The 20255-nt window shown below is 43.8% G+C and overlaps 1 protein-coding gene across 6 annotated transcripts; it reads right to left on the bottom strand.

Moving 5' to 3' along the window:
* Window positions 1-1379: 1379 nt before the first annotated feature.
* Window positions 1380-20255, bottom strand: CCDC62 (coiled-coil domain containing 62). Of its 6 annotated transcripts, none has more exons than XM_060269328.1 (15): window positions 20166-20245; window positions 19590-19654; window positions 18747-18897; window positions 18002-18194; window positions 16745-16911; window positions 15298-15399; window positions 14168-14339; window positions 13163-13264; window positions 12434-12522; window positions 11452-11552; window positions 9832-10536; window positions 6321-6498; window positions 5055-5183; window positions 4743-4835; window positions 1380-2893 (listed from the first exon to the last, which is right to left on the bottom strand). In XM_060269328.1, exons 3-14 carry the CDS (start codon window positions 18780-18782, stop codon window positions 4749-4751), a joined length of 2061 nt encoding a protein of 686 aa, XP_060125311.1. In that variant the 5' UTR covers window positions 18783-18897; window positions 19590-19654; window positions 20166-20245; the 3' UTR covers window positions 1380-2893; window positions 4743-4748. The 6 variants fall into 6 exon arrangements, with proteins under 6 accessions (XP_060125311.1, XP_034954280.2, XP_034954281.2 ...); XM_035098389.2 differs by having other exon boundaries at window positions 18747-18923; XM_035098390.2 differs by lacking the exon at window positions 19590-19654 and having other exon boundaries at window positions 18747-18923; window positions 20166-20255.

Below are 20255 nucleotides of genomic sequence, written 5' to 3' on the forward strand. Positions count from 1 at the left end.
AAAAATCATATAAAATCAACTCCAGTTTTCCCCATTCCAACACTATTTTGTCCTTGAAAAGGGACTCCAGGAAGTGCCCAGAGGCACTTTGCTGAGCTGATTTTTGGCCTTACCTAATCCATAATCAGGTCCACCCAGGTGATAAACAATGCAAAGCCAGGACCTTATTGTTCTTTTTCTCTGGATACTCAAGAAGTTCCTCCTGGTACATATCACACATTTACTTTTGCCCTGAACCATTGTTGTTGTTTAGTCGTTTAGTCGTGTCCGACTCTTCGTGACCCCATGGACCATAGCATGGTGCTGGATAAATAGTAGCAGTGACAGCAAAGCCCATTTCAACAGGCTGTACATTTTGCCCAAATCTTGATATTATGACTGTTTATTACTTTTTGCTTAGCTGTTAAAAGAAAAGGCTATTCTGCTTTTCCTTACAGGTAGGTAGCCGTGTTGGTCTGAGTCGAAGCAAAATAAAAAATTCCTTCAGTAGCACCTTAGTTGGTCTTTAAGGTGCTACTGAAGCAATTTTTTTATTCTGCTTTTCCTTGCTTCCCTTTGCTAATGCAATTGCTAACACTGGAGCTTTAATCACCAGCTTCGGTCTGCTGCAGAAACGATTGAATATATTTGATCCAGCTCTGTTCTACCACTCTATTCCACCGCCTTCTTGTGTCTTGACCCTCTAATTAAACACAAGACAGGGAGCAGAGGAAGCCTACACACCCAAGCTGAAGGCAGGCAGGAATTAATGGGAGCTTTGTTTTCCTCGAATAACAGTAGAGAATGTGAACACAAGGCAGGCAGTCTTACCCTCATTTACTGCCTTTCCCAAAACCCGCCCTCATTCTAAGCCAGCTGAAGCCATCGCAGGACACATTTGAGACACCTCTGACAAATGTTTGAAAGCAAACTCACGCAAAGTCCACACAAAAATGACAGTGTGAGCCGCAGGTAGGGACGAAGTCGAAGAGTTTTTGTTTTTCTCAGTCTCTTAATTCTCCAGTCTTTTCAGTACTCAACATTTCTATTATCAGTTTGCAAAAAAAAGAGGCCCTCTTGAAAATTTACCAGCCTTTCAGTGCATATTTTTTTCTAATATACACATTTCTGCAAGCAGTTTCCCCTAATAAAATGTTCTTTTGTGTTCTTTTCGTGAATGTAGACATTCCCCTACCATAAATGTGATTCACAGATGGTATTTAACTCCGAGTAGGCTTGCTAAGATTTACAAGACAGAATCAGATAAGTGCTGGAAGTATAAAGAGGTGGAGGGAACATTCATTCATATGTGGTGGACATGTAAAAAGGTAAGAGTATTGGGAAATGATTATTAATTGAAAAAAATGTTTAAAACTACTTCCCCCAAAAAATCAAGTCCTTTCTGTTGGGGATAATTCAGTCTGAAATTCCCAAGTGTCAGAAAAGGTTATTTATGTATGCAACAACTGCGGCCCATGTTTTATTAGCCCAAAAATGGAAAATGAGCAAGGTCCCAACCAAAGAAGATTGGCAACTTAAGTTGACAGAATATGCACAACTTGCAGACTTAACATATAGAACAAGAGAACAAGAAGAACATATGTTTAAAGAAGACTGGAAAACGTTTATTGAATACTGTATATGGAAAATAATTGTGTACAGCTGAAAGCGCTGGCAGCATTAAGATAAATTCAACAGTGTAAATAATTTTGATGGATGTAATAATGGAAAACCAATTGGTATAGTTTTTGTAAAATATGCAGGGATATAAGATATGCAAAGTGAACCATGGAAAGAGAAGAAGGGAAGTCACTAATATCGTATGTAAAATGTTTATCTGAAATAGTAATACAGGAAATTTAATAAAAATCATATTAAAAGAAGCAGCAGCAAACATGCATAATCCGGCAAGAGGTTCCCTTGAGCAAAACCCATTGAAGTCTACAGGTCAGTCATGTCGGTTTCAGTGGAGCTTTGTGTAGGGTTGCCATATTTCAAAAAGCTTTTTTTTTTAGGAAACCCCCTAAATTGCTGTTGAACCTTTTACAAAAACACAATTTTTTCAATTGACTTGCCTAAGATCCAGGACAAAGTACTGCCTTTTGGAAATTCCCCCCAGACGTCAATGCCGCCTTTGAAATCCCAGCAATGTCCAGGAAAATCTGGATATACGGCAGCCCTAGCTTTGTGTCAGAGAACTTCCTCCTGGATTGTGGCTAAAATATTTCCTCCACATTGTGGATGACATACTGTACATATAAAATGTATTCCAACAACTTTATAAAGCGTTCCTTTGTTACTATTTAATTGTTACACCCACACCAAACACTTAAAACACAACGAAGGACCTGTAGTTTCACATTCCCTGAGCTATAATTCCAGGCACCCTCAACATACTATAGTTCCTGGGATTCTTTGAGAGAAGCTATGTGTGTTAAATGTCCTTTAAATGTATGATGTGGATGTGACCTTAGTTAGAAATACTTCATATAAGGGAGGAAAGATTTTGGCGTTAAAAACACTGAGCATAAATGAACGCTTTAGTCATACGGTAAATGGAAAATTTCTGTACAAAAACAAGGAAAAGCCACAAACACATATTTATTTCTTTTCTTAAAATCACCTATTAATGACCAGTTACATATTTAAATAACCTTCCAAAAATATACTAGCAGTTAATCTGAGCATATGAAGTCGTTTTTATTCATTCAGCATAATTCTAGTTTTTTAAAATAAAAATTAGGGAATGAATCCCAGCGTTTTGTCACAGGTCTTTGGCACTTGAGAGGTTTTCAGAGATTTAAATGAACTGAGGTGTAGTGACTGTCCACTGAGTTTAACACACCATGATTATCTTTGTCTTCGAAAGAAAGGGTGCCTTTCTTTGCTCTTGTGGACAAAACATGGGAGACACCTGCTTTGAAAAGAGAAGGAAAATTTTGAAGAAGCAAAACACGCTGAAACTCCACACTGTAATTCAGTTGCAGGTTATGCAGTTTTATGACAGCAAATGGAAAAACACAGCTAGTTAGACCCTCAGTGATGCCTGGAGGTTTTTGTTGTTTGCTTTAAAGGTGTATTTACTTCGTGGCATGAACTCTGTGCCACAAAGCTGCCTTTGTGTCACTGCCGGAAACTTTCATTTCCAGTGCTCCGCAAACAGCTGGCAGATCAGGAGTTTCCATGTTGACAAAGATATTTTTCCTTCACGGCCGACATCAGGTTCATCTGCATTTACAAGCCATGAGGCATGCCAGGGATGCCAAGGGCTCCAATGTAACATATTTCTAATTTCTTTCACATTTGTCTAAACTCCTTTCCAACACATTTACATTTGCACATTTATAAAATGGTTCACAACCAAAAGCTGCTTAAACAGTGTACGATAAGAATAAATAAAATAAAAAGACAAAAGATTACTGACTCAATAAACTAAAAGCAATAGAACCATTGGCAGACCTACTTGCAGTGACCGCTCCTCAGGGAGCAAGGCCAAACCTAAGAACAGTGAACAAACTGGACAAGACAATGTTCAGGGGTTTTTAAAAACTGGCCACATCTTTATTGATTCCCAATGTAGGTAGGATTTGGCTTAGGCATTGGGTGTATAGCGCTCTCAGACCCTGGTGGAGAACTGAGGAATGACAGGGTCGAGCCTAAGATTAATGAGTCAACTGCAAGACTCTACGGGTGGCACTCCCAAGCCGCTGAAGGCCCATCAGCTGTACGCCTCGGCTTTTCGACAGAGACTTCCAACTAGACCCCTCTAACAGGGTACCCAGTGAACACACCTCTTTTGAGGTTGGAGTGACGCACCACCCGCTGCCTGATGTTAGACTAAAGGATTCCACCCAATGCCTTATCTGGTCTTCAACTGACTACAGTCCCGAGGTCAGGTGCAGTAGACATTTATCAGCTGGGGGCAGACCAGACCAAAGCCTGCTCCACACTAGTCTGCTCTTAAGCTCGGCCCACCTGTCCTGGCCAGATTTTAGTCGGTAAGTGATTCCAGAGGGCTGCAACTGCATCACTAAAAGTCTGTTTTCTAGTGCACACTAGGTGGACCCTGGAGGCATGCAGTACTCTTGGTAGTGCTCCATTGGAGAAGTGCAGTTAGGTTAATATGGCTAAAATTACTTAAATCTTGGGCGCAAGTGCTGTATGCACACTGGAACCTGATTCCCAATCTCTGCTGAAAGGAAATCCTGCCACTGTCATGACATTTAAGTGCCCACAGATCACACTAATAAAATTCAGAGGGTTTGGCAGCCCAGGAGCAACATAATACTGCTGCTGCTGTGGTTTTGGGCAACCTAAGGGCAAACTCCCACAACATACATTGAAAGCACACCTAATGCACATGACTTTCCCCAAAGCATCCTGGGGTTGTTAATGGTGCAGAAAATTGTGGCTCTGTGCAGAGGAGACTTCAGTTCAGGAACTCTTAGTGCTTTAGATGTGTGCTAGATGTGCCCTAAATGTATGCTGTGGCAACCAACACGCATTACTCTCTGCATATCACATCTTCACCTGCAAATACTCAAAAAACAAATAACTTGTTATGAGTAGGGAACGTATGTATAAAACATAAAAGGCAATTTAGAGATAACTTTGACACAACAGTTTTTCACACAAAATGTGCTGCTTTGCAATTGCACTTGGAACTTTATACCAGCAGGTGTTCATATACATTTTTACTGTGCTCTTCAGCTCTGTGTTGCGCAAAGTCAACAAATATGGAGAGGAAATGCAGAACGACTGACCTGAGGTCATAAAGAAAAAAGGGAGAGCTTCATCTCGCTTTCCTCTGCGGTTGGCAATCGCCCTTTGCAAAGGGATTCGCTATACTCCCCCGCCTGTCAAAGGACATTAACAGATCTGTATTACATCCTTAAGAAAATAACTATGAAAAAGAAATGTGTGGTTGCAGGGCATAAGGAAGGTTAGAAACTACTCATAAATACCTTTGTTTTGCAATGTGCAATTGGGAGAGAGAGAGAGAGAGAGAGAGAGAGAGAGAGAGAGAGAGAGAGATCTGTTCTAAGTTAATTCTCTTGTGGAAAGCCAGAAATTACCATATGAAGGCTGTTGTTGGGACTGCAGCCAGGGCTGGCACCAAGCAGGTTGCTGAGCTCCAGGTCTGCTACCATCTGGCGGGACTCTGCCAGCAGCCGCTGCAACTTGCTGGTGGGTGAGCAAGAATCCTAGGATGAACCAGAACAAAATGTGTTAAGGAAGACCTGGAACCAGAGACACAAGGTGGGTTTGAACACAGATCATTGGGAAGGAATGCACTGAGACAGCCTAACTTTGGAATATCTCTACATGCCTCCAGGGCTGCCGGCAGATACTCTGGAAGCAGGCAGCAATGGGAAGCAGCATTAAGATGATCAAGAACCTTGTGGCAGGCTTGGACCTTCCTTTTCTTTGGCAATCACTCATAGCCGAGCAAGATTGTCTTATTCTACCTTTGCTCCTGACGTAGATCTTCACTCACCTCTTATTCCCTGGTTGAGGAGGTGCTGTTTTGTGGTTCACCTCAGGTGCCCAGATGACTTGGGCCAGCCCTGGACCAAGCTTAGCAATGCAGCGGCGTAGCCTGGCTGCCCAGGGTGGCAAATGCGAAGGCACCCGCATTTGTGAAGATCTACGCACAGGAGGCATGCGCCGTGGCGGCACGGCAAACCCCACGAGGAAGCCGCAGAGTGAGGCAGTCTCGCTTGCATCGGGGCTTCTTCTCCATGGCGGCGGCCGCATCACGTGGCAGCGGCGGCCGTCGAAGGTGGTCAGCCCCGCCCAGCCTGCTGCCCCCCCCCAGCCTGCTGCCTGGGGCGGCCCCCCCTCCACTCACTCCTATTACTATGCCACTGTAGCAATGAAACCTAAGGTTCCGAGTTCCAGATTCAGGGCAAGATGGGGACTGTAACCCAAAAATTATTAATTGCATTGTAGATGGTGTAGCTCAGGCATCCCCAAACTGCGGCCCTCCAGATGTTATGGCCTACAACTCCCATGATCCCTAGCTAACAGGACCAGTGGTTGGGGAAGATGGGAATTGTAGTCCAAAACATCTGGAGGGCTGCAGTTTGGGGATGCCTGGTGTAGCTACTTAGTAGTCACATGCCCACATCCTTGTGCCCCAGACCCAGGAAAATGCCCGAGGATGGAGCTCTGGCAAAGGTTAGTGAGGAGCTAGAGGTGGGAATGGGCAGCTGTGAGACTTCTGCACATGTGATAAATGGGATAATTGTGGCCACCAACAGATGGCTGCAGATCAAGAGTGCTACAATAGCCAGGGATGACGCAACAAAATATGCTGCCTTACAAAACCAGACACTCACTTTGTGGATGGTGAGATGGCAGCATCCGTTGGCTGCCTGGATGTCTGTTAAGCTCATGAACTCCGAAGGCAGCTCTCCTTCTAACAACTTATTGTCTCCCTTGCTCCCGCTTGTCCTTTGGGTGGATGTCAGACAGGGAGCACCCAAGTCCGAAAAATGCAGGTCCACATCATGGTCACTGTGAATATTAAAAATAATACTTTTAAAAAGTCATCTTCAGCACACAATGTAAGGAAAATGTATAAATATGAGAGTTTAAAAGGCCACAGATTGTGTAGTTAGCCAAAGGCCTGGGAGCAAATAAATGTAACAGAGCCTTCGTCTTGCCAGGATTCAAGCTCAGCTTATTTTCCTTCATCCCTCCCAGCACTGTGTCCTGGTCCCACACAGCCTCTCCTGATTCAGATGTTATGCAGAAACAAAGCTGAGTGTCATCAGCATACTGATAGCACCTTGTCCCAAATTCCCAGTGACTGCCCCTGGCAGTTTCATACAGTCCAGGCACATCCAACTCCCAAGAGACTGTGATCTACTCCCAATATTTTAAAAAATGGCAATGATCTACCCATTGTCATTGGAGAGTGTGGGGGGCGGGGCGGGTGGATTGCCCAGAGTTATTGAGCTTTTTTGGGGGTAGGATTGTCCAGGGCTCTTCAGCTTTTGTTAATTTTCGGTAAATTTTATTTAATCCTACAATCGATAAGGGTCCCACGATATACCAGGATCAGCCGAGGATCTACCAGGAGATCACAATCTACTGGTTGGACATGCCTGATATAGTCTAATTCAGGTGTCGGCAAGGTTATCTGGCCATGGGCCGGATTATTCCCACAGACTGGGCCGGCAGGGCGCAGAGAGACGCCGGAAATGGCGTCTGCGCATGTCCGCAGCGCCGGAAATCGCTTCTGCAGCTGTGCAAAGACCAGAAATCACGCCTGCGCAGAAGCGAGTTCCGGCGTCTGGGCATGCGCAGACGTGATTTCCGGCATCTGCGCAGGCGCAATTTCCGGCACCGCTCTGCAAGTCCCCGCGCCACGCTGTGCTGGTTTAGCGCAACGCAGGGGGGACTTGCCGAGCAGGCGGCTCGGTTCACGGGTGGCCCGTGGGCCGGATAAACAGCCGAGTACCAGAACAGCTTGGCCACAATAAGGAAATTTTGCCCATGGTATGACTATTCTCCAGTTTCCCATTTTGGCGCTCTGGCACCCTATCTGCATAACCTAGCAATTCTAAAACATAGACGTGCTTTTACTCTCGCAAGATTGAATGTATTGCCCTCGGTTGTACTTGAGGGACGATTCCAACAGATTCCACAGGAAAAACAATTATGTCCCTGTGGAGATGGCAGTACCGAATTGATGACGCATGTCTTTCTGGCTTGCACTCTTTATAAGTACATGAGGAATTAGATTATCACCCCTCTTTTATTGTCCATTCCAGGTTGCCAAGCCACTGCCACACTGTCCTTTCTCTTGGCAGTTCAAGATGAGCAGGTGACAGCAAAGGTTGCAAGGTTTTTAGCTGGGGCAATTAGAATAAGACCCACTACTTGACTATTGATTCAAAACCCTAAAATATATTTTATATAATTGACTTTTTATTTGTATTTCTATTCTTTGTATACCGTATTGTTGTTTGATTGCTATGGCCGATGGCTGACGGAAATAAACATTCATTCATTCAGCTTCATATAGACATTGAATAGCACTGAGGATAAAACAGTGCCCTGTGGCACCCCATTGCATAACCCTGAGGGGGCCAGAAAGGGACAAGATGCCTGCTTCTCTCTCTCTCTCTCTCTCTCTCTCTCTCTCTCTCTCTCTCTCTCTCACACACACACACACACACTTGGTGAGCGAGCTGAAACATGAAGAATGGCAGTAGTTGCAGGATATGGGTGCTATTCAACTAAGTTTTACTCAGAGCAGATCCACTGAAATAAAGGAACCTAACTCAGGCATGCTGATTTAATTCACAACATTTATATACCGCTTGACTGTAATAAAACCTTGAAGCAGTTTACAAAAAGAACAAAATCAGTAAAAAACAACAACAGTTCATTATTTCAATGGGCCTACTCTGAGTAACACTTAGTGGACCTTGTTTCAAATAATGGCCAATGGGGTCCCTGCCCCCAAGATGTTGCTTGACTGCAACTTCCAGTCCCTGACCTTTATCCATGCTGGTGGAGCTGCTGGGTGCTGGGGCCTAACAGCATTCAGTGGGACCCAGGTCTGCCCCTGCAACTGTGCAAGGGGAATGGCCAGACTCACCCATGTGTACAAACCAGTTCTGCTGTTGGGTCATGTGGTGAAAGGCGATTACAAGCAATGTGAAGTCTCAGGTCTTTTTATGGGCTTTGGGAGAAAGTGAAGAGATTTATTTACAGCTGGTGTACTAAGCTAGAGGGGACTGTGTACAAATTCCAAGGTGAGCTAGATGGGGCTGCTCCAGATCCACATTCCATTTTTTAAGGCATGCGCCCTTGAAAGCAGCTGTGTGGCTGATGCTGCTCTGGCCAGCCCCAGGCCCTTTGCACAGCCTGATTCTCTCCCCCACCCCCGCAAAAAGGTAGCCAGCAGAAGCTCACACATATCAAAAGTGCAAACTGAACTGTGTGAAGGTTAAAATTACAGGCCATGTTTGCAATGGGTTTGTTATAAGATTGCTCAAATCACAGGGTGGTGATTTTGCCCCTTTAGTTTCTGGTCAAGGGTGGCAGGAGTTGAGTAAAACAGGGGGAGGGGGGGAGGTCCCAGAATGAGGCTTGTGGATTTCATCTAGGACTCTCTCCCCTCCACCCAGTCCCCCAGTAATTAGAGTAACGCTTTATAACAGAGAGGACCAGAGGAGCTGGGGACTTTAGCTGGAGGCACTATTCTGCTGAGCAAGCAGGGACAAAGACTCAGGCAGCTCAGATACAGACCAAGATTGGCTGAACGGAAGCTTTGTGCTGCCTGTCAAGTTTAATATGATTAAAACAGCCTTTGTCCATGTCTAGCAGACTAGCCAGGTAGCCACCTGCCTGCCTGTTTGTTTCCTTTTCTTTTTTGCTCTAAGACATGGGTAGGCAAACTAAGGCCCGGGGGCCAGATCCGGCGCAATCGCCTTCTCAATCCGGCCCACGGACAGTCCGGGAATCAGTGTGTTTTTACATGAGTAGAATGTGCCCTTCTATTTAAAATGCATCTCTGGGTTATTTGTGGGGCCTGCCTGGTGTTCTTACATGAGTAGAATGTGTGGTTTTATTTAAAATGCATCTCTGGGTTATTTGTGGGCATAGGAATTTGTTCACCCCCCCAATATAGTCTGCCCCCCCACCATAGTCTGAGGGACAGTGGACCGGCCCCCTGCTGGAAAAGTTTGCTGACCCCCTGCTCTAAACAGTCTGATGAAGACTAGCGGGCTGGTTTATTAAAAGATTGTTCATAGGTTTTTCATTTAGAGTAGGGACAATCATAGCTAACAAGAGAATGGACTAATTTTGTAGGCAATTAGCAAAATACTGAACCTTTTCGACTTGCCGCTTCTAATCGCAGCCTGAGGACCGTTGGGAAAAGCTCCATGCCATGAACCTGCTTCTCCCTTCACAGGCTTGAAAATCTGCATCCACCGCTGGTCACTTACAGGCTGGTACAGTGTGACTTTGTTTATGGAGCTGCGGGAGCAGTACCCTGATTCCAGTCCTTTAAATGGACTAGGAGACTTGCTAGGACTCAGCCCACCTGTGCCCATCTCCTTATCCTTACAATCCTCACTGGATTTGTCTGACAGCTTCAACACATGACTCTGGCAGTTTGCGGGATCGGTGTGGCAATTTAGTTCAAGCCAATGCTCATGAATTGGTAAAGATGACACATAGCTTTGCTCTGGTGCCCGGGCCACTTCCCTGCCTTCTGCCTTCCACATGCTGTCTGACTGGGAGGTAGGTCTGCTGTCTGTCTCCCCAGAACTCAAGGAACCACTCTGATCCAGCTCTTCCCTATGCATAGTTCTTTGCCCATAAAACAGCCCTTCCTGAAACTGATCCAAGCTTGCTGGCTGTCTCTCCTCAGGGCCCTTTTGCTGCCTATTCTCGGCTCTGTGTGCTTCGCAGATATTTTTTGAACTACAGCTGGGAGAATGCACGAACCGGGTGTGTATCTTCTGATGGGCTTCGCTACACACTGTGTCTTTGTTGCCGCTGCTTCCAGGATCTGACAAAACTATCTCTGTGCTATAAAGGGCACAATAAGGAACTCGCATTATCAAGACTGCATTTAGCAACTCAAGCCTATACATTATCTGATCTGTACACACTACGTCCACCCAAGGGTGTGTCATTCCTGTTTCAGACATCCAGGATCTTCCAGCCCTTTAGGATTTGCCCCATTTGGCTTCTACTGTTGCTTTACAATCAATTTAAAGGGAACTGGGAGTTGCGGTTACTGCTAAATACATAATCAAATAACTGCTTTATTTTGGATCTGTAAAGGGACAACCTCTATCTGTTTCTCTGCTGTGGCATGCCTATTTAGCCTGCAAGAGTTTCCTCTTCAGATTGACATCAACTCTACAGGACTTAGCAGAAACATCTGTCCCCATCTTTTAGTTTAAACTGAGCCCAAGGGAAAATCCTTGTAATGTCATCAGTTAGCCCTAATTAAAGTTGTTATTTTACTGTCCTGAACTACATGCTGTGAGACAGCTTAGCAACCTGGTGGCTCTCAATACAGGCAATTTAGGAGAACAGAGTCTTTCTAACATGGCACAGCTGGGGAACCCCGATTTAGACTTTTGGCTGTGCAGCTTCCATTGCTGGTCTTTTCAAGGCTGCTCCAAGTTGTGTGTCGAACCAAGAGCAGGAGCATAGTCAGCTGTCAAGTGATCACGCTCCAAGAATGGAGCAGAAGGCAGCATTTCAACAAATACTCCCACCCCTGTTAGCTGTACAGTACTATGGTTGGTATGGTGCATTTCTAGGGGTTTCCTCTTAACGAGTGTCGATGAATTAGTGTTTAAATAGGCTCTATGCAGGGCTGGAAGAACCAGGGTTGGGATTTTGAAATGTTTTCCTAACCCTGCCTCTGTGCAACATGCAAGTCCCCTTTAAAAGCAACCTTCTCTCCAGAAAGCCATTTGCCACTTTTACCTGGCCTCGTGTGCCTGTGTCTTATGTTTCTGCTTTGTTTCCTGGGAACTCTCCAAGTTGAAATTCAGAAACTGCAGATCTCGTTGCTGCTTCACATAGATCTGAAGGCAGACAACCAAACAACCAACAAACCTCAGAAGAGCAAGCAGTTCACTTTGATACATTATTTTTGCCCTGTTTTTCTCTTCACAGACACCCAAAGCAAGAAATTTAAAATAAAAACAATAATAATGAGGGCGTTCCAGATAGCGTTCGTAGAAATTTTAAATGGTTTGTTTTTAAGATTTCAGAGAACTGTATCGGAAATACCTCCCACTCCAATTTTTCCATATTCAGTACATGCTCCTATAACAATAGTAAAGATTTGTGTAAAAAATAAAAGAGAAATTTCTTTTTGTTTTCATAGAGAATACAAGACTAAAAGAAAAGAAAACAAAATTCCTCTGTACATGTAAAAAGTAGTGCTCCAATTTTAGTTATTTAAGTATCCCACTCTGTTTCGAGGATCTCCGGAATGGTTCTGGCCATTCTTAGCCTCCATCAGGTCAGGCTGAAGCATGGTGACTGGACCACAGTTTCCCAATAAGATTCATAGCTATACCATGGCCTGGACTATCTAGCTACTTTATTGTTCTCTCAGAGCAGCATACAGATCATTAACACCATGTACAAATTAACTATACCAAGCTGTCTCTCTCCATTTTTATTTAACCACAAGCATTTGGAAATATCCTCCAGTGCATTTGAATTTAAAATATTTTAATATATTTCACTGGAGATGCTTTAGAGACATTCATAATCTCTGTTTAGTTCACATATTCCAAGACTGAGCCCCAGTATCAAAAACAGGTTCTTCAAACAAGTTATTGCAACAGCCAATTCTGTTCACCTTTGATTTTGTTATGTTCCTCGTTGCGACATAAAAGGACAAAAACAAGTGCAATCCCCTCCCCCACCCACCACCCAGAAACTGGAGTCAAACCTGTCGCAAACTGCTAAGTTCTGTATCAGTTCGCAGTTGTTTAGATTTAGCAGAATGAAGCAGCTGGTCTTTTCTGTTTGCTCTCTCAGCTGTTAGGAGAGAGGGGTTGAAGGGTTGGTTATTTTCCACAACAAAGAATTGCACAGAGAAACTATAAATAAGCAATAGTCATAAAGAAAATGAACGCTAATTTAGCTAACATTCTCATTTTTTATATACAGGGATTGCTTTAGAATCAGTTACTTAGGGCAGTGTTTCCCAACCTTGTGCCTCCAGATGTTTTGGGACTACAACTCCCATCATCCCTAGCTAGCAAGACCAGTGGTCAGGAATGATGGGAATTGTAGTCCAAAAACAGCTGGAGGCACAAGGTTGGGAAATACTGACTTAGGGGAGTGATTTCCCCTCTTGTGAAGCAGGGATGGGGACTCTGTGGCTCTCCAGATGTTGTTGTACTACAACTCCCATCATTCCTGACCCCTGGTCATGCAGGTTGAAGGGAGTTGGAGTCCACCCGCATCCGATCAAAGGTTGGAGGGAATGGTTCCACTCCATATGGGAACAAAGCAACTAGTCCTGATTTCTGGATGGGTAATTTTGATCAACAGCTGATACCTAAAAAAAGAATACAGGCAAAGTATCCAACACCATAATTGCTAAATCAGAGGCAGATGGACTGTAGGCTCTCTTCAAAAGCTAAGGTCCAAACATTAATTTTTGTCTACTCACCAATAAGCATCAATTCATTGTTCAAATAACTGTTTTCTTGTTTGAGGCGTATGATTTCCTCCCTCTGCTCATTGTTTTCTTTTGTTTTCTCACTGAGGTCACCTATAAACCAAAAAGAGAGAGTGTTGCTGAGATGAAATATCTTCTAAAGACAGTTCACATCTATTTAAATTATCATAAGCATGAGGTGATAAACACTAAAATTTTGTACATTATTACCACCAAAATTGTACATTAACTATAACTGGCTCATTCATTGCAGGGTATCTGAAGGACAGCAGGCTACCATAATAGCTTGTACACACATTAAGGTTTTCTGCTCTGGCTACCCCACCGTCAGAAGTGAGGGGGTCGTGACCAGACTCTGGGCCTTTTCTGTGGTCAAACACTCATTGGGAACATCTGTCAAGAACCCATGATATTATCATTCAGGACACCAAAATAATAATAATAAATGCCTGAACTTTGGATGGCACTCAAATTTCCAGCTAATCTGCTGTCTTATTTTGCTTCTACATCTATTGTTTCTTTTGTTGTGATGGATTGTATGTATACAATTAGCTATTTGCAAAAGGCTTGTTGAAAGCTGCCCTGGGGACAACATTGGTGGAAAGATGGGGTACAAATTTTAAATAAAATAAATGTATGTTAACTTGCAGTCTGATTATAGAAAATAGCATATACTTTTTTTGGAGGGGGTCTTTTGCTTCTGATGCATTCCAACAAGAAGGAATGGGGGAAAGTTATTAAATGCTTCCCTTTCCTTTTCTGCTCTTTAAATTCTAAGTTCCCATATATTCAATATCTGAAAAAGGCACCTACATATTGAGTTTAGGGGAAAACTGCAAATTTACTTAAATCTGAAGGCAGGCGATAAATGAACAGAAAATTCTCTGATTGATGGATAGCCTGCTTCATTTGGCTGGAGCAAATGCAAACGGGAACACTGTCCTTCTCCAACTCAAGATTTTAGATTATGAATATCAAATTCTAACCATGGTTTACCTTTTAATTTGCTTGTTTCCAACATAAGTTCCTTCAGCCTGAGTTTAAAATCCTGCTTTTCCCTATTGACGCTTGACTCCTCCATCTTTGCTGCACGCAGAGCATTTTCTAATTTTTTAAATTTACATGTAAATTCAGTAATATGATTCGTTGCTTCAAGTATGTCATTATCCTAACCAAAACAAAAACAAAAACAATTTGGTCCATTGTTTTGCCTTGTTTGCTGCCATCTGTGCCTCTTTCATTTTATATGTTGAATGCTGAAAGTCATTAGTCTCATTTCAAAAACTAGCTCAGAGCTTGGTAGTGTTCATCTGATTGAATGAACTCTATCACATTTTATTTATTTAACAGATTTGTAACCTGCTTTTTGGCCAGAGTCCCCAAAATTGGCTCATAACCTTCACAAAACAGAACTGTTCCATTAAAAATCTTTTGCTTCTAAAATTAAAACAATGGAAGAAATAGATCTATGAATGAAGATATTAGGGGAGGAATGGGGAGACCAGAAGAGAACAGGTTGGGGGGGGGGGACACAATTTAAAATACTGGACTCAAAAACAAAACAAAGAATTAAAAAAACTCCCAAAGGAGAACATTTACAGCACAAATTGCTGGTTTCCCCCCAAGCTCAGTGGAAGAACATTGCTTTGCATGCCGAAGGTCCCAGGTTGGAACCCCAGCATTTGCATGTAGGGCCAGGAGAGACTTCCGTCTGAAATCCCCGAAGATAGCAGACCTGTGAGCAGAACCAAGCCTTTCACCAAATCCCTACAAAGAAACTTAAAATCTTGTATTGGGAGTGGGGATTTCATGTCGTTCCGCTGAACACCTCCCTCTCCTCCAGGGTGTTCTTACCTCCCTTTTCTCCATGTAGAGCCCCATAATTGAAAGTAACCTCCTACTAGCAGGGGTGGGAAACCAGCTTAAAAATCAGTTTGGATAGAGAACTGCAGACAGTGGGTGGCGATGGGACAGGTTCTACTCCCTGCTACTGGTGCTGCATTTTAAATCCCAGTCGTCTTCCCCTGCTCTATAAGGAAATCAGCAGCATCTGGTTTGGGCCCTGTCCTTGTCTTATTTAAGTGTACCCAGAAACAGGGGTGCTCCTAACATACAGGTAAAATTACCTTTAACTTTAACATAGTAAGCAGTTCCTGCTCTCTGGCTTGCAGCTGTCCTACTTTATTGGACAGCTCCATCACTGAGCAATTGAGGGTTTGATTTTTCTCCTAGGAAACAGAAAAGAAAGGGGAAAGTGTTGACAGTGAAATCTAAATCTTGTGCCCTGTGTGGCCTTCCCAGCCCTATTGCACCACAAGCAGAAAGCTACCCTAGCAGTCCACATCCTTGATCAGCCCGTGTATGGATGACTTAAGAAGAGCCACCATACTGCAAATTCAGCACACTGGTGTGAGCACAGCATCTTGGCTCACAACATCTGATGGGAGAAAAACAAATACATTTCCTTCTTTTGAGTTTGTACCATAGTTAATGCATGTGTTACTTTAGACCACACAAGGGCACTCTTTGTCTAGTGATCTAGCCACCACGTTTGTAGCTTCTTTGTCAAAGATCACTCCTAAAAGTTAAGCCATTTTGTTCTCCCTCCCAACCTGTTTAGATGACGCCTGCTGTTTCTCTCTCTCATCATTATTCATCCTGCAAATAGTTTCTGCATAAATAAAGCCTTTGAACTCCAGAAACTGTAAGTGATTATTACAATCAAATTCACCCAAGCTGCAAGGTCTGCTAACAACAACTCCAAACTGTTCAATGTGAACTAGTTCTTAATTCTCCCCCTCACTTCCCATTCTTCCTATCCACCTACTGTAACCTGTATCTGCTCTTCCCATTTCACCTTATTAGCACACTAACCTAGAACTGAAATGGAATATCCTTGGCCAGATCTCCCAAAGTATTGTCCTTTAGCTAAAAGCAGCCGCAGGGCCCGAGAGTTTGGAAATCTACTCCCCTCCTCCCTAAAGCTGGCATGAGCCACAAAGGAGAAAACATCTGTCTTCAGCCAAATATATAAACTGAGATATGTCAGCCATAGAAAATGTCAGGCCTAGTCAGGGCCAGCAGTGGGAACTTCTGGACACCTTCCAAGGCCTAAGATCATGTATGGGGTGCACTGCTGATCTCTGGAGCCTCCTGGTCCTCCTCCTCCTCCTATCTGCTGATCTACCTTCTTCAAACATCTTGAGCAAGAAGGAACAGTACCACTATAGACTTTATCCCAGACATCCCCAAACTCGGCCCTCCAGATGTTTAGGACTACAATTCCCATCATCCCTGACCACTGACCTGCTAGCTAGGGATGATGGGAGTTGTAGTCCCAAAACATCTGGAGGGCCAAGTTTGGGGGTGCCTGCTTTATCCTCTCCTATGGGAGCTGGGGTGGTGCAATGATAGTGAGGGTGAGGAAGGGAGGCATGCTGAGATCATCTTGCTGAATGAAGGGACCACCCACAAAACACCTGGGAGCAGCACTAGGCCAAGTTTGTCCCTTACTCAGAGTTACATTCAAATGTACCCAAAGCATTCAGAATCTAGCCACAAACTAAAGCTTACCTCAAGGGCCTGGCAGTGAAGTGATGTGTCAGAGGCTTTCCGAGAGAGTTCCTGGAGCTTCTGCTGAGTATTCTCAAGTGTTATCTTGCGGTCGTTTTGCTGGGATTCAAGGTACTTTAGCCTTCTAGTAAGTGTGCTAATCATCTCATTTCTCTTGTGCAGCTCATCTGAGGAATAAATGACAGGTACTGTTTCTGGGAAAGCAACTGAGGGCAACAATGCAAACACAAACCTTCCTTAAACTAAGCTGAGGTTTAAAATGTTAAAAAAAGGCAGAGAGAGGTACAGATATTTTAATTCAATAAAGAAATGTCTACCTAGGAGTCATCCTAAAACGTTTTTCGTTCTCCTAGATCTTTTTACCTGCCATGTTTTTCCCCTTTTAAATTCCACAATTTGGGAGTTTGGATGGAATTCTTAGCACATCTTTGGGATTTTATTTGAAGGTTTTACATACAGGTGTTAGGCATATAAAAATTAATACAACACAAAAACATGAAGCTCTTTTTGAACAGCATCCATCTTATGTGATCTCGGTCCTTTTAGGAAACTACTGGCATTTTGCTATTGTTACAGCATCACTTACGAAAGGTTCTACATGTTTCCTGCCATTCACAACATTCTAGCATTTCCATGGTGCTTCAGTTCAAATAAAATCTCCATTCTGTAGCCAGCCAGCACCTGTGGGGCCAGCCAAATAGATTCTCCAAGCTCCTGGCCTGCAGCATCTTTAAAGTTCCAACAAACATCTTAGGGCGTATATGAGAAGAGGTGCGCATCATATGCTTTAATTGGGTTATTACCTTTTATTTACAGTAATGTCTTTTGTCTTTAACCTAGAGCACAATCATAATGTAACAGCTAAGGGACTGAATTTATCAAGCTGCCTTATAGAGATCCAGGCAATTAATCCCATCTTCTCTACTGCTTTCTACTTTGGACCGGCAGTGGCCAAGCAGATGATCAGGTACAGGCAGACATTTCCCCTCTTCTGGGATATTATTTGATCCTTTCAACTGGAGATGCCAGTGACTGAACCTGGGGATTTCTACGTGTGAAATGTGCTCTGCCACTGAGCCATGCCCACTGCCATGAAGCTGAGGACAGAGCTGTAAACCAGGAAATCACAGTTCAAAAAAACCTAACCAGTGCCCTCAAGTTGCTGTCAGGCTCAGTTCTCCCATCTGCAAAATGGGCACAATACTCTTACTACTGCACAGGCTGAATTCCTCAGCCTGTGGTCTGCATGGCACTCACTCTCCAATTTGCTGCACCGTTCTGCCAGCGTCAGTATTTTTTGACGATCATCATCCCAAGCCAGCAGCTGCCTCTGGTGCACTGCAACCATATCATTGAGCTCCTTATCACGATCTTTCAGCTCCACAATTAGCAGCTGAAGTTCTTTCCTCTGCTTCTGAATGGTACTGCTCTCCAGCTCAGAGGTTGTATTCTACAAGAGGAAGGGGGGAGGAAACAGTCCCACCTACATCACATCACAAATTAGGTAGCTGTTACAGAAGTATGCAGTCCGAAATACGAAGCATTTATTAAGAGTGCTGAGGCTTTTTTCTATTCCATTAAAAGCTTGCCACTGTTTCATTGAAAACTCAGACATGTGCACTCCGATGAGATGCCTATCAAATTGAGTGTTTTTAAAAAGGATTTAAAGTAGTTCATGGAAAATAAATCTATCAATAGTGACTAACCACAGTAGCTACGTTCTACGTCTACTGGAAGCTGCAGGAGGGGAGAGTTATGTTGCACTCAGGTCCTGCTTGTGGTCTTCTCACAAGCACCTGTTTGGTCACTGCAAAAACAGGATGCTGACCAGATGGGCCAGTGGCCTAATACAGCAAGCAGTTACGAACATATAAGCACCACAGACCTTTCCTAAACTCTAGAAACAAAAAAAGATAATACACATCTAGGTCCATCAGTCTTTGGTGCTTAGTGAAATGTGAGGTATTAAATACTGCTTTCAGATTTAACTTGGTTTTGTTACCTGCTGTGGAGTGGAGAGAGGCAAAGATGATTCCATAAGGACTGTGCTGGGGTCAGGACTGTAACAGGTACAATTGTTGCAGAAGTGGTGTGGACAATTTCTAACTGTAGTTCAGCTCTCCCAGAACAATGAAGAACCCTATTCTTGTGCACTGCAATTCAGCAATTCAGAGCGTAACTGCCATAACAGAGATTGAGTGGGGATACATCAAAAAGTGTTGTTGAAACAACTTATAGTAAGTTTATAGTAAGAGGCCACCTCACATTACGGAAAATTTAAATTACTCAGGAGGAAGGAGACACTGAATTGTATTGAATGTTTGCTGAAATTGTTTGTTGTTGCCTTATTATACACTAATTTGTTTTAATATAGTTATATCAATTTTAACATTTGCTCATTTTAATGTGTGTTTTTTTGTTATAGGCCACATCCAAAATTCAGACATGAAACACCTAATTAGCATTCTAAAACACAGTTAAAAGCGTATAAAAGCAGGTTACAGTGAAAGACATTCTGAATGCAGTGTGTGTGTATGTATAACCAAATTCATGCACATAATACATATATTCCCACCTAAACAGTGTGCACCACCCTGAGTTTTTATCTGAAGGGGCATAGCAGAAATTTTCAAGTAAATCGATTATATACAGGGACATGTGAGATGAAAAGTGGGAGGTGGCTTAAAAAGATAGACAGGCACACCACTCAACTACTCTGTAAAGAATGAAAGCATACTCTCTCTCTCACTCTCCTCCTTCTTTCTTTCTTTCTTTCTTCTTTCCTCCTCCCACTCCCCCACATTGCCTACAACAACAAAATGTCTCAAATGGGACTGTAACTGACCTGTATGGAAGATTCTACGATTTGAAAGCAGAGACACTGAATGTACTTTTGTTACTTATGGAAATCTTTTGATAAAAAGACGTATTTTAAAAAGACAGGCAGGAGCAGAGGAAATATTAAGTACACGCTTTTGTCTCCTGAGGATTTCAGGAAGGCCCCGGGAGATTTAAAGTATCCCCCCCCCAGCCAACGAATCCTGGGCAATGCGGTTTGCTGAGGGTGCTGGGAATTGCAGCACCGTGAGGGGGATGAATTACCGATCCCAGGATACGGGGGGGGGGAGAGAGAGAGAGGAGGAGGAAGGAATAACGTGCTCTAAAGGTGCGCGCGAAACAGTGCGCGGCCTCTGGATACCGGGGGGGGGGCGCAGAGAGTTCAGAGCACCCAAGGGAGTCGGGGTCATCCCAGAAAGTGGGTGCGGAGCGGGGGAGGGAGTCAGGCCGGGGTGGGGTTGCGGGAGACCGACCCCACCCCCACCCCAACTTTAGAAAACTAAGGGGGCGAGCGTGGGGGGGGGCGTCTCTCTCTCTCTCATTGAGGGAAAGGGAAATGGCGGCGGGCGAAGTTGCCGCTTACCCGCCTCCGGCGTCCCCCGCCAGGGGGGAAAGAAAGGGGGACGGAGCTGCCTCGGAGCTTCCCTTTCTCCTCCTCGCTCCGCCTCCAACG

Source organism: Zootoca vivipara, chromosome 17 (assembly GCF_963506605.1).
Source record: "Zootoca vivipara chromosome 17, rZooViv1.1, whole genome shotgun sequence".
NCBI classification, from domain to species: Eukaryota; Metazoa; Chordata; class Lepidosauria; order Squamata; family Lacertidae; genus Zootoca; species Zootoca vivipara.

Coding starts and splice junctions, on each gene's coding strand:
- CCDC62 (XM_035098390.2), bottom strand. CDS start 18,782: ATGGAATCATCTTTGCCTCTCTCCACTCCACAGCAG. Junction 18,195..18,746: donor CTCTCTCCACTCCACAGCAG/GTAACAAAACCA, acceptor TTCCTCTTGTAG/AATACAACCTCTGAGCTGGA. Junction 6,499..9,831: donor AGAAGCGGCAAGTCGAAAAG/GTTCAGTATTTT, acceptor TAATATTCACAG/TGACCATGATGTGGACCTGC.